Below are 13,774 nucleotides of genomic sequence, written 5' to 3'. Positions count from 1 at the left end.
TATCACCATCAGCATCACCGCCATCATTATTACCACCACCACCACATCAATATCACCATCAGCATCACCACCATCATTGTTACCACCACCACCACATCAATATCACCATCAGCATCACCGCCATCATTATTACCACCACCACCACATCAATATCACCATCAGCATCACCGCCATCATTATTACCACCACCACCACATCAATATCACCATCAGCATCACCGCCATCATTATTACCACCACCACCACATCAATATCACCATCAGCATCACCGCCATCATTATTACCACCACCACCACATCAATATCACCATCAGCATCACCGCCATCATTATTACCACCACCACCACATCAATATCACCATCAGCATCACCGCCATCATTATTACCACCACCACCACATCAATATCACCATCAGCATCACCGCCATCATTATTACCACCACCACCACATCAATATCACCATCAGCATCACCGCCATCATTATTACCACCACCACCACATCAATATCACCATCAGCATCACCGCCATCATTATTACCACCACCACCACATCAATATCACCATCAGCATCACCACCATCATTGTTACCACCACCACCACATCAATATCACCATCAGCATCACCGCCATCATTATTACCACCACCACCACATCAATATCACCATCAGCATCACCGCCATCATTATTACCACCACCACCACATCAATATCACCATCAGCATCACCGCCATCATTATTACCACCACCACCACATCAATATCACCATCAGCATCACCGCCATCATTATTACCACCACCACCACATCAATATCACCATCAGCATCACCGCCATCATTATTACCACCACCACCACATCAATATCACCATCAGCATCACCGCCATCATTATTGTTACCACCACCACATCAATATCACCATCAGCATCACCGCCATCATTATTGTTACCACCACCACATCAATATCACCATCAGCATCACCGCCATCATTATTACCACCACCACCACATCAATATCACCATCAGCATCACCGCCATCATTATTACCACCACCACCACATCAATATCACCATCAGCATCACCGCCATCATTATTACCACCACCACCACATCAATATCACCATCAGCATCACCGCCATCATTATTACCACCACCACCACATCAATATCACCATCAGCATCACCACCATCATTATTACCACCACCACCACATCAATATCACCATCAGCATCACCACCATCATTATTACCACCACCACCACATCAATATCACCATCAGCATCACCGCCATCATTATTACCACCACCACCACATCAATATCACCATCAGCATCACCGCCATCATTATTACCACCACCACCACATCAATATCACCATCAGCATCACCGCCATCATTATTACCACCACCACCACATCAATATCACCATCAGCATCACCACCATCATTATTGTTACCACCACCACCACATCAATATCACCATCAGCATCACCGCCATCATTATTGTTACCACCACCACCACATCAATATCACCACCATCACTAGCATCACCACTCTCATCATGTCGTTATCACCACCATCGTATCAGTATCACCACCATTATTGTCGTCACCACCACCATCACCACCAGCATCGCGATCACTCTCCTTTGCTGTGGAGTGCATGTATGTCCCTCCAGAATCCGTGTCTTAAAGCTCTACCTCCCGTTGTGACTTGACTTGGAGAGAGTCTTGTTGCAGGGAAATCAAGGTCAGGTGACGTCACGGCAGTGCGGTCTTAGAAGTACCGGATGTGCGACCCTGGAAGACATTTATTACCCTCCCCAGTTCTGAAATCCACGACCCGAGTTCCTGATGACGGTCTCTTCCCGGCTCATTCTCACCGTGTCCTCCCGTGGTAAAGCGAAATCTCCGTCTGCCTCCCTCTTCTTACGGGGACACGAGTCGCTGGGTTAGGCCCAATCTTCTCTTGATTACATCTTCCAAGACCCTGTTTCGAGCAAGATCACATTCACGGGTACCAGCCTTTCGTTAGGACTTTTGGGTGGAACTCAGCTCAACCCAGTGTGGATGCCACAGTGGGCACTTGGGAATATGAACATAGCACCAGCTGGACGTCTGTTGCACAGACCAACCGCACTCTCCCTGGATAACAGCCTCCTACCCCTGAAGGTGTTAGTTGCTCAGTCATGTCCGACTCTTTGCAGCCCCATGGACTGTAGCCCCGCCAGGCTCCTCTGTTCATGGGGATTCTCCAGGCAAGAATACTGGAGTGGGTTGCCATCCCGTCTCCAGGGGATCTTCCTGACCCAGGGATTGAACCCGGGTCTCCCGCACTGCAGGCGGATTCTTTACTCTTTAAGCCACCTGGGAAGCCCCGTGTCGTAGTGGAAATGATAACACTGAGAAAAAGTAACAGCGGTGGATATCACCTTGCCTTCTCTCCATGAGCTGAGTGAGTGAAAAAGACCACAGCAGAGCGTTGATAATTCACAGCCGGGACCAGCACTTTCCCCCCAGCGTCGACAGCCGTCCGTCTTTCTCTTTCCATATTTCTTGCAAATCACAAGCTTGTTTCTAACAATGGATGCCTCGTGTGCCCAAGAGGATTGGGAAAATTTTTTAAGTATAGAGAGAATTCTCTTAAAGGAAGAGGACAAACCGTTCCCGCTTTTCCGTAAGTGTCTGCTACGAACGTGGCTGTACACAAGTCTCTTCAGCGCCCTGCTTTCAGTTTTCTTTGGGGATATTAAGTGAGGACTGACATTTCTGGGGCTTGTGGAAACGCTGTTGGAACGTTTCACGGAACTGCAGTTCCGCTTCGAGATGTAAAGTTTTACGAAGCTTTGCTCTATTCTGAAGCTGTTTCTAGCAATTTATGCCTCTCTAGCTCCTAAGAAGCGTGGAGTCTTTTTGGAAAAAGCTTTTGCTTCAAAAAGATACGGGGAAGGACATGACAACCCACTCCAGTATTCTTGCCTGGAAAGGTCCATGGACAGAGGAGCCTGGCGGCCTGCAGTCCGTGGGGATACGTGACTGAGCAGGCGTGTCTGAGGTTGGAGGGAGATGGGTTGGTAGCTATAAACTGGCAGAGCTAAAAAAAGAAAAAGGTGTCAGGCTACCTGAGTCTACTTGGAAAACTGCTAAGTCGTACAGCCTTCGATGTGTGGGCCCCTCAGCTGAGGTTGCCGCCAGACAGAGACTCAACTTTCCGCGCGTAAGCGGAGACACCACACCTGGCAGGTATGTTACTTGCCACCGCCTCCAGCTGGTCTGACCTCACAGCTTCCAGCCGCATTCAGACAACCTTGGATGCGCCCCCAGGCTGGAAACACAGCTCTAAAGGGATCGGCCCGCAGAACTAAAGAATTTCCTGAGCCAAAGCAACGAGGTGGTGATAGTGTTAAAAAAAAAAAAAAAACCGGCTGCTGGTGCAGGAGATTTAAGGGGAGGCAGTTCCTCTGCTGGGTCTGTCTCGCTCATTGGATCTCCGGCTTTCAGCCCGAGGTGCTGCGTTGCTCTCGTTCAGTTGCTCAGTCATGTTTGACTCTGTGCGACCCCATGGACTGCAGCATGCCAGGCCTCCCTGTCCATCCCCAACCCCCAGAGCTTGCTCAAACTCACGTCCATCGAGTCGGTGATGCCATCCAGCCATCTCATCCTCTGTCGCCCCCTTCTCCCGCCGCCTTCGGTCTTTCCCAGCATCACGGTCTTTTCCCGGCTGTCCTCTAGGTGGCGCCAAAAGCTAACTTTCCTGCAGGTCTCGGCTCATCTCGGAGAGAAAATCACTTCCAAAGGTCTCAGCCCTGTTTCTACCCCAAACATCCCAGAGCCCCTTAGCCTCAGGATTTTTGAATGGCGCTGCTGACACTAACGTGTCAGTGAACCCACAGAAGCTCAGCACACACTTCAGACCTCCTGCAGAGAGGGCAGAGAAGATGCTTCACTGGTACAGCAGGCTTCACAAGTCAGTGGCTTGAATCTGTTTTCATAACGTTTTATGGGGAAACAGGATTTTGGGGGTTTTGCTTCCGAGCAGGGAAGGGAAACACCAAGAATAATACACGGCCGTGATAACAGGACTGTTAACTTCGAGTCTGTTTCGCTTAATGAGTGTTTATAAAAGGAAGCAGGGCTTCCCTGGTGCTCAGACTGTCAAGAATCTGGCTGCCATGCAGGAGACCCGGGTTTGATCCCTGAGTCAGGAAGGTCTCCTGGAGGAGGAAGTGGCAACCCACTCTGGTATTCTTACTTAGAGAATCTTACTTGGAAAAGAATCACTCCAAGAATTCTTACTTGGAGAATCCCAGAGGAGCCTGGTGGGCCACGGTCCATGGGGCTGCAAAGAATTGGACGTGGCTGAGTGACTTACATCATTTCGTCATGATCATAAAAGGAAGAAACTCAGGGAAGACAAGGTTATTGTCTTTATGTATGGGGTAGGACGTGCTGGACAGCACAGGCAACTCTGCTCAGTACTCTGTAATAACCTTATGGTCACCAGGGGGGAAGGGTGGGGGAAGGGATAGTCGGGGAGTTTGGGATGGACAGGGACACACTGCTGTGTTTACCATGGAGAACCAGCAAAGAGCTGCTGGACAGCACAGGGAACTCTGCTCAACACTCTGTAATAACCTTATGGTCACCAGGGGGGAAGGGTGAGGGAAGGGATAGTCAGGGAGTTTGGGATGGACATGGACACACTGCTGGATTTAACATGGAGAACCAGCAAGGACCTGCTGGACAGCACAGGGAACTCTGCTCAACACTCTGTAATAACCTTATGGTCACCAGGGGGGAAGGGTGAGGGAAGGGATAGTCAGGGAGTTTGGGATGGACATGGACACACTGCTGGATTTCACATGGAGAACCAGCAAGGACCTGCTGGACAGCACAGGGATCTCTGCTCAATACTCTGTAATAACTGTATGGTCACCAGGGGCGAAGGGTGGGGGAAGGGATAGTTGGGGAGTGTGGGATGGGCATGGACACCCTGCTGTATTTCACATGGAGAACCAGCAAGGACCTGCTGGACAGCACAGGGAACTCTGCTCAATACTCTGTAATAACCTTAGGGTTCCCAGGGGGAAGGATGGGGGAAGGGATAGTCAGGGAGTCTGGGATGGACATGGACACACTGCTGTGTTTAACATGGAGAACCAGCAAGGGCCTGCTGGACAGCACAGGGATCTCTGCTCAATACTCTGTAATAACCTTGTGGTCACCAGAGAGGAAGGATGGGGGAAGGGATAGTCAGGGAGTCTGGGATGGACATGGACACCCTGCTGTGTTTAACATGGAGAACCAGCAAGGACCTGCTGGACAGCACAGGGATCTCTGCTCAATACTCTGTAATAACTGTATGGTCACCAGGGGGGAAGGGTGGGGGAAGGGATAGTCGGGGAGTTTGGGATGGACAGGGACACGCTGCTGGGTTTAACACCGAGAACCAGCAAGGACCTGCTGGACAGCTCCGGGAACTCTGCTGAGTGGCAGCCTGGATGGGAGGGGAGTTTGGCGGACAGTGGGTACTTGTGTTTGTGTGGCTGAGTCCCTTCACGGTCCACCTGAAACCATCACAACATTATCCATCGGCTGTATGCTCATATGAAGTAAAAGTTGAAAACCTTAAATTGAAAAAAAAACTGTTTATAAAAGGAAAAACGTCACAGAGGACAGCGTTGCCGTGTCTATCTACAGGTTTGGGGTCTAAGGCTCCGCGTAGATTAATTCAGTGACGTAGCCTCCCCGCTCCTGAGGTGCACGTGTAGGCCAATCACCCCTGAGTTCTGTGGACCCCACCTCCTTCTCTTCCCACAGGACGTGGACCCTCTGTGGGACCCCCGAGTATCTGGCCCCCGAGGTCATTCAGAGCAAGGGCCACGGCCGAGCGGTGGACTGGTGGGCACTTGGTATCCTGATATTCGAGATGCTGTCAGGGTGAGTACCCTTTCTGTGGGGAAGATGCCTGTGGCTCCCTGGCCTGTTCACTTGCTCTGGGGGGCTCAGCCCCTGGGATTTGGTGCAGGGGGGTCAGGGATGGACACACTTGGAGTGGGGTCTCCCACAGTTCCCTGGGGGCTGAGCCCCCAGGATTTGGTGCAGGCGTCAGGGATACATTTGGAGTGGGGTCTCCTCACAGTTCCCTGGGTGCTCAGCCTGCAGGATTTGGTGCAGGGAGTCAGGGATGGACACGCTTGGAGTGAGGTCTCCCACAGTTCCCAGGGGGCTCAGCCCCCAGGATTTGGTGCAGGGGGTCAGGGATGGACACGCTTGGAGTGGGGTTTCCCATAGTTCCCTGGGTGCTCAGCCCTCAGGATTTGGTGCAGGGGGTCAGGGATGAACACGCTTGGAGTGGGGTCTCCCACAGTTCCCTGGGTGCTCAGCCCTCAGGATTTGGTGCAGGGGGTCAGGGATGGACACGCTTGGAGTGGGGTCTCCCACAGTTCCCAGGTGCTCAGCCCCCAGGATTTGGTGCAGGGGGTCAGGGATGGACACGCTTGGAGTGGGGTCTCCCACAGTTCCCAGGTGCTCAGCCCCCAGGATTTGGTGCAGGGGGTCAGGGATGAACACGCTTGGAGTGGGGTTTCCCACAGTTCCCTGGGTGCTCAGCCCTCAGGATTTGGTGCAGGGGGTCAGGGATGAACACGCTTGGAGTGGGGTCTCCCACAGTTCCCTGGGTGCTCAGCCCTCAGGATTTGGTGCAGGGGGTCAGGGATGGACACGCTTGGAGTGGGGTCTCCCACAGTTCCCAGGTGCTCAGCCCTCAGGATTTGGTGCAGGGGGTCAGGGATGGACACGCTTGGAGTGGGGTCTCCCACAGTTCCCTGGGTGCTCAGCCCCTAGGGTTTGGTGCAGGGGGTCAGGGATGGACACGCTTGGAGTGGGGTCTCCCACAGTTCCCAGGTGCTCAGCCCTCAGGATTTGGTGCAGGGGGTCAGGGATGGACACGCTTGGAGTGGGGTCTCCCACAGTTCCCAGGTGCTCAGCCCCCAGGATTTGGTGCAGGGGGTCAGGGATGGACATGCTTGGAGTGGGGTCTCCCACAGTTCCCAGGTGCTCAGCCCCCAGGATTTGGTGCAGGGGGTCAGGGATGGACACACTTGGAGTGGGGTCTCCCACAGTTCCCTGGGTGCTCAGCCCCAAGGGTTAGGTGCAGGGATTGTCGGGGGATGCACACACTTGGTGTGGGATCTTCCGAAAGTTTCCCACTGTGGGTGATGATGATATGAACTGACCATTCGGCTTGCTTTCAAAAGAAGCAGCAGCAGGAGCTTGGGGGACCAGCAGGGCGTGTCTGTTGAGATCTTTTGTCTCTAAATGTCCCTGTCTGCCAAGAGTATACGATTCATCACGCACCGATCACTCCAGAGTGATTCCCAGAGCTGGATGTATATGTTAGCGATTGAGTCGTGTCCAACTCTTTGCGACCCCGTGGACTGTAGCCCACCGGGCTTCTGTGTCCGTGGAATGGTCCCAGACAAGAATACTGGAGTGGGTTGCCATGCCCTCCCCCAGCGGATCTTCCTGACCCAGGGGTGGAACCCGAGTTTCCTGCATCGCAGGCAGATTCTTTGCCATCTGAGCCACCAGGGAAGCCCCGAGCTGGGTTGTGGGCACGTTGGGTAAAGAAACGCTCTTTCGGACATTCGGAAGGAACAGTGCTGCAGAAAGGAAAGAGTCCAGTTCTTTCCTGAAAGCCCCAAACATGCCTCGGGGAATGTTTGGAATTGCATTTACCACCCCGGTCCAGATTCTGTATCAGCATGATTAACCACTTGTGCCTGGCGTTTTCGTGAGGTATTGCTAGGAATTCCATGAGGCGGTAAAGAATCTGTCTCCAGTGCAGAAGTGGAAAGAGGCGGGTTCGCTCCCTGGGTCGGGAAGATTCCCCTGGAGAAGGGGAATGGCAGCCGAGTCCAGTGTGCTCGCCTGGAGAATCCCATGGACAGAGGAGCCTGGTGGGGCTACAGTCCACGGGGTCGCCAAAGAGTCAGATACAACTGAGCGACTGAGCCCGCACGCACGCGTTTCCCCACGCCGGGCAGACAGAGCAAGCGTCTTCCCCGTAGATGTCCGAGCACTCGCTGCTTCCTGGCCGTCCTGTGCTCACACGGCTCTTGTTGGGATGCTGTGCTTGGCCGGCAGGCAGAGGAGGGGGAATTGTCCGCCCAGGACTCCTCCCCGCCCCCGTCTGCCCCTCCTCCGTCCCCTTGCCCTTTTTCTGTTCTCTCTCTCTCTTTGCTCACACGCGCCTCTGTAGTCAATCAAATAGACCAAAAAAAAAAAAAATCCCTTCCCATGCACCCCAGCCCAGGAAGTCCCAGTCAGAAACACAAGACTGAAATGCATTCCCTACGGTGTCAGAAATGCAAAATGTAAAAAGAAATGGAAGAATCATACATCTTTGTGCGCCTGTGTTTGATCAGTGTTCCACACATGTCCCGGCCACGGGTGGCTGTGTTCTTCCTGAGCGTTTCTGACCAGCAGAGGGTAGCGTTGCCCGAGAATTGAATCCCGCTGCCCAGAAGACGTCTTGCTAGAATGGACTTCCTGTGTCTTCTGTTTTTTTAGTCTGTATTATTACGGGGGGCGGGGGGGGGGGCATGTAATTTCATGGAATATAATAATATGGAATACCGTAGCAAAGATAACGCTGGAATATAGTGTACGATTGGAAGATATGTTGTTGGAAGATAATGGGATCTTATTAGGACATTCGGGGTTTCCCTGGTGGCTCAGACAGTAAAGAATCCGCTTGCAATGCAGGAGACCTGGGTTGGATCCCTGGCTTGGGAAGATCCCCTGGAGAAGGGCACGGCGACCCACTCCAGGATTCTTGCCTGGAGAATCCCATGGACAGAGGAGCCTGGCGGGCTACAGTCCACGGGGTCAGAAAGCGTAGGACATGACTGAGCGACTGTGTTCTTCTACTATGGGAACCTACATAGTCTATAGTGTACTCTAATATTCTACAATAGAAATTATTAAAATACAAGAGAGAGAGTTAGAATACAATATTAGGGTATGTTAGAATGATTATTACAGTTACTATGTAAACACAATTATTAGAAGTCTAGTATTTCAATACACCGTATCCTAGTCATTGGACACGACTGAGAGACTGAACTGAACTGAACTGATCCTGCTGCTAAGTCGCTTCAGTCGTGTCTGACTCTGTGCGACCTCGTAGACGGCAGCCCACCAGGTTCCCTCGTCCCTGGGATTCTCCAGGCAAGAGCACTGGAGTGGGTTGCCATTTCCTTCTCCAATGCATGAAAGTGAAAAGGGAAAGTGAAGTCGCTCAGTCGTGTCCGACTCTTAGCGACCCCATGGACTGCAGCCCACCAGGCTCCTCCATCCATGGGATTTTCCAGGCAAGAGTACTGGAGTGGGGTGCCACTGCCTTCTCCGGAGCTGACCCTCGTAGTATCGTAATAGGATGTGTGTTCTGTGTTTGCCAAGCATAGCTTCCGTCGTGTCTTAGTCTGCAACCCTATGGACCGTAGCCTGCCAGGCTCCTCTGTCCATAGGATTCTCCAGGCAAGAGTTCTGGAGTGGGTTGCCATGCCCTTCTCCAGGGGATCTTCCTGACCCAGGGATCAAACCCGGGTCTCCTGCATTGACAGGCGGATTCTTTACCTTCTTAGCCACCAGGAACGTTGAGGTAGGTCAAAGATGTCTATAAAAAAAGATGATAGATAGATGATGGGGAAAAAATTTGCAAAATTGGCATATATATATATATATATTTTTTTTTTTGTTGTTGTTGTTGTTGGGGGGGGGGGTACATACTCTGAGGCATGATCTTCCCGGGTCAGGGATTGAACCCGTATCTCCTGCATTGGCAGGTGGATTGTTTACCACTGACCCACCGGGGAGGCCCTGATGTGCATGTTTTTAAAAGAACATCTATTTGGCTGAATTGGGCGTTAGTGGTCAGCTGTAGCCGGCCAGCTCTTTGCTGGCGGCCTGCAGACACTCAAGTTGTGTAGCTTGGACCCCGTGTATGCGGCACATTGGGCTCACTTGCTCCACGGTCTTAGCTCCTCGACCAGAGATGGAACTGGCGTCGTCCATGCGGTAAGGCAGATTCTCAACCACTGGACCGCCACACAAGTTCCTGGCCGTGCGTTCTTTAAGGTGAAATTCTTGAGCTTGCCTTTATGGGGCAGTACAGGTGGTCCTTCTGTCTACAGCTCACCACGGCTGATGTCAAGATGCAGGTCGTGCCCACGTGTGTGAACGGCACTCGCTATCTGTTTTATTAAGACCATCACTATATTGTCAAGTAATTATCCTCCAGTTCAGTTGCTCAGTCGTGTCCGACTCTGTGCAACCCCATGGACTGCAGCACACCAGGCCTCCCTGTCCATCACCAACTCCTGGAGCTTGCTCAAACTCATGCCCATCGAGTTGATGATGGGATCCAACCATCTCATCCTCTGTCGCCCCTTTCTCCTCCCGCCTTGGATCTTTCCCAGCATCAGGGTCTTTTCCAATGAGTCGGCTCTTTGCATCAGGTGACCAAATGATTGGAGTTTCAGCTTCAGCATCAGTCCCTGCAATGAATATTCAGGACTGATCTCCTTTAGGATGGACTGGATGGATCTCCTTGAAGTCCAAGGGACTCTCAAGAGTCTTCTCCAACACCACAGTTCAAAAGCATCAATTCTTTGGCGCTCAGCTTGCTTTGTAGTCCAACTCTCACATCCATACATGACTATTGGAAGAACCATAGCCTTGAGTAGATGGACATTTGTTGGCAAAGTAATGTCTCTGCTTTTTAACATGCTGTCTAGGTTAAATTAGTCAAATTAAACAGAAAAAAAGGCTTGAAGGAGGGAGGCTTTCCTGGAAGTCCAGTGGTTGAGACTGTGAGCTTCCACTGTGAGCTATGGGCCTTCTGTCCCTGGTCAGGGAAGGAATACCCCATATCCCATCCCATGCGGCCAATAAATAAAATCTTGGAAGGTTTCCATTGGATTAAAGATAGACACTTGAAGATAACTTTCAAATCTGGGCGGGCTTCCCTGATAGGTCAGTTGGTAAATAATCCGCCTGCAATGAGGGAGACCTGCGTTCGATCCCTGGGTTGGGAAGATTCCCCGAGAGAAGAGAAAGGCTACCCACTCCGGTATTCTTGCCCTGGGGAATCCCATGGACTGTATATATAGTCCGTGGGGTGGCAACGAGTCGGACACGACTGAGCGACTAACACACGCGTCAGACGTGGGCGCCGTCTTGGGCCGCTTTCCGCACTCCGACCTCTCGGCTGCACGTTCCGTCTGCTTTTTCTCTCAGGCTGCATCTGTGAGCGCTGCCTCGTGATGACTTTTTTCCGCTCGTTAAAGCTGCTGCCCGCATACCTTTCTCATGATGGTGGCGTGTCACGCCAGCTTCCTCGGGGCTCCGTATGCCGTATTCTCCGGGAGCTCGTGGAGGAATGCATGACGCGTTTTCTCCCGGGCCTGTTTCTGAATGGAAACCATCCCGCGGCGTATCCTCATTCACAGCCACCGCCCAAGGCAGGGATACGAACCCCCGGCCGCTGTTGGAACTGGCTTCTGGCTCCGGGGCGGAGGGCCGACTCGGGGCTTTATTCACTCCAAGGCGTTCACACTCGCCGAGGGCTGGGTGTCCTTGGCCGCGGTAGGTTCGCGATCTACGGAAGCTGGTTACTCTAGAAGTACAACTGGCCGGGTTAGTTGTCGTTCTGAGACCGTAATGGGCTTCCCAGGTGCGCTCAGGGGCGAATAACTTGCCAGCCAAGACGGGAGACGCAGGTTGGATCCCTGGGTTTGGAAAGATTCCCCTGGAGGAGGGAACGGCAACCCACTCGGGTATCCTGGCCTTGGAGAACCCCATGGACAGAGGAGCCTGGCGGGGCTGCAGTCCACGGGGTCGCAAAGACTCGGACACGACTCAACGGCTAAACAACAGACGCAAGTGGCTCTGTGTTGTCTAGCTAGTCACATAGCCTCGTGGTCGTGGCCTTTTCTAGCCTTGCCCGTCGTCTGTAGTTGGGACAAAGTGCCTCCCGCTTGCCCTCTTGGAACCATGCCTTCATAGCTGGTCCCAAGTCATCCGTGACTCTAGCGTGAGAGGAGAAAGCGCACACCGCAAAATAAAATTCTCTTCTGCCCGTGGCAGGCCGAAGGAAGCCATCCTTATAAAGCCTGCGGGTGTTTCCTCCCCTCCCCCCTCGCCCTCCACTGGCTGCTAAAAATAGACGTTTTAATCTTTCTAACAGGTTTCCTCCGTTTTTCGATGACAACGCCTTTGGCATCTATCAGAAGATTCTTGCTGGCAAGATAGACTTCCCCAGACATTTGGAGTTCAGCGTCAAGTAAGTCAGCCGTCCTCTCTGGTCTTTGGGGGACGTTCATTTCTAAAGCTCGTGACAGACCCCCCAGTGGAGGCGTCCTGCCCAGCTGGGTACCATCCTGGTTTGTTCCTCTGAGCTCAGCTGATGCTCTTTGGGTGGGTCATCTTTTCCCCCCGAAAAGGGGAAAGCTTTTCATGACTCTGCGGGGATGACACTTCCTCTCTTCGTGACTCGCAGCCGTTTTACATCTTTTGAGAGAATGGGTGTATTTATCATCAGCGAATAAAGGCTGTTTGTCATCATATTGAATAAGGAAGCAGCTTTGTTATTCGAGAAGAAGGCCCTTGTTCCTCCCAGCTACTTTGGTGGCTGGTGCGGGCCTCGATGACTTAGGATGACTTTGCATGCTAAGTCGCTGCAATCATGTCCAACTCTCGGCGACCGTGTGGACTGTAGCCCGCCAGGCTCCTCTGTCTGTGGGATTCTCCAGGTGAGAATACTGGAGTGGGCTGCCATACCCTCCTCCAGGGGGTCTTCCCGACCCAGGGATCGAACCAGGGTCTCCTGCATGTCCTGCGCTGGCAGGCAGATTCTATACTGCTGAGCCACCGGGGAACCCTTGTATAATGTAAGTACTGTGAGTGATTACGTTACTTGAATAAAATTTTTAAGGGGGAAGTAAAAGGAAATGATTTCTTGAAACATGCTTTGACGTAATTGTGTTGAATCCTCATCTGCGGTGTGAATTCAGGCTTCTCTACCCTTCTGTGTTGTGATTTTTTGTTGTTGTTGTTGAGTTGTTCAGTCGTGTCTGACTCTCTGCGACCCCATGAACCGCAGCACGCCAGGTTTCCCTTTCCATCACCATCTCCCGGAGCTCACTCAAACTCATGTCCATTGAGTTGGTGATGCCATCCAACCATCTCATCCTCTGTCGTCCCCTTCTCCTCCCGCCTTCAGTCTTTCCCAACATCAGGGTCTTTTCCAATGAGTCAGTTCTTTGCATCAGGTGGTCAAAGTATTGGAGCTTCAGCATCCGCCCTTCTGATGAATATTCAGGGTTGATGTCCAGTGAGTGAGTCAGTATACCGATACCGTCTGCTATTTAGAAGGAAAATCTCAGTGACCCAGCACACACAAAAGTACTTCTCTTGCTTCCGGGACGGCAAGGAATCCAGACAAGAATCCCACATATAAGTAGACCCACCGGGCAAAGCGTGATGACTGATTTTGGTAGAATCACACATTGTGTAGTTGGCTGCGGTTGGCCTGGCAGGTGTATTTGAAATGAAGGTCAGACATCCCCAGGGCAGACAGGGTTTCTCCAGCTCATGTTCAAAGGCTGTTCATCTCTATGATGATTTGATCAACCTCTGTGCCTTAGGTGGGTTGCAGCTCTGCACCACATAAATTGTTTAGGTTATTTAGGAACAGAAAATGATGGGAAAGGGCCTTCCCAGGTGAAGCT

At 52.0% G+C, this 13,774-nt stretch overlaps 1 protein-coding gene across 1 annotated transcript in view; it reads left to right on the top strand.

The window, feature by feature from the left end:
- LOC138431381 (cAMP-dependent protein kinase catalytic subunit PRKX) overlaps nucleotides 1–13,774 on the top strand; it is a 67,916-nt gene that overhangs the window by 44,122 nt on the left and 10,020 nt on the right. Inside the window, exons 4-5 of the mRNA XM_069573491.1 lie at nucleotides 5,799–5,918; nucleotides 12,232–12,327. Of these exons, the coding sequence (XP_069429592.1) occupies nucleotides 5,799–5,918; nucleotides 12,232–12,327 (216 nt within the window). The remainder of the gene's footprint in view (nucleotides 1–5,798; nucleotides 5,919–12,231; nucleotides 12,328–13,774) is intronic.

This window comes from Ovis canadensis, chromosome Y, assembly GCF_042477335.2.
Source record: "Ovis canadensis isolate MfBH-ARS-UI-01 breed Bighorn chromosome Y, ARS-UI_OviCan_v2, whole genome shotgun sequence".
Taxonomy (NCBI): domain Eukaryota; kingdom Metazoa; phylum Chordata; class Mammalia; order Artiodactyla; family Bovidae; genus Ovis; species Ovis canadensis.
The sequence above is the reverse complement of the archived record's forward strand: the minus strand, read 5'-3'. Positions and strand labels throughout refer to the sequence as shown.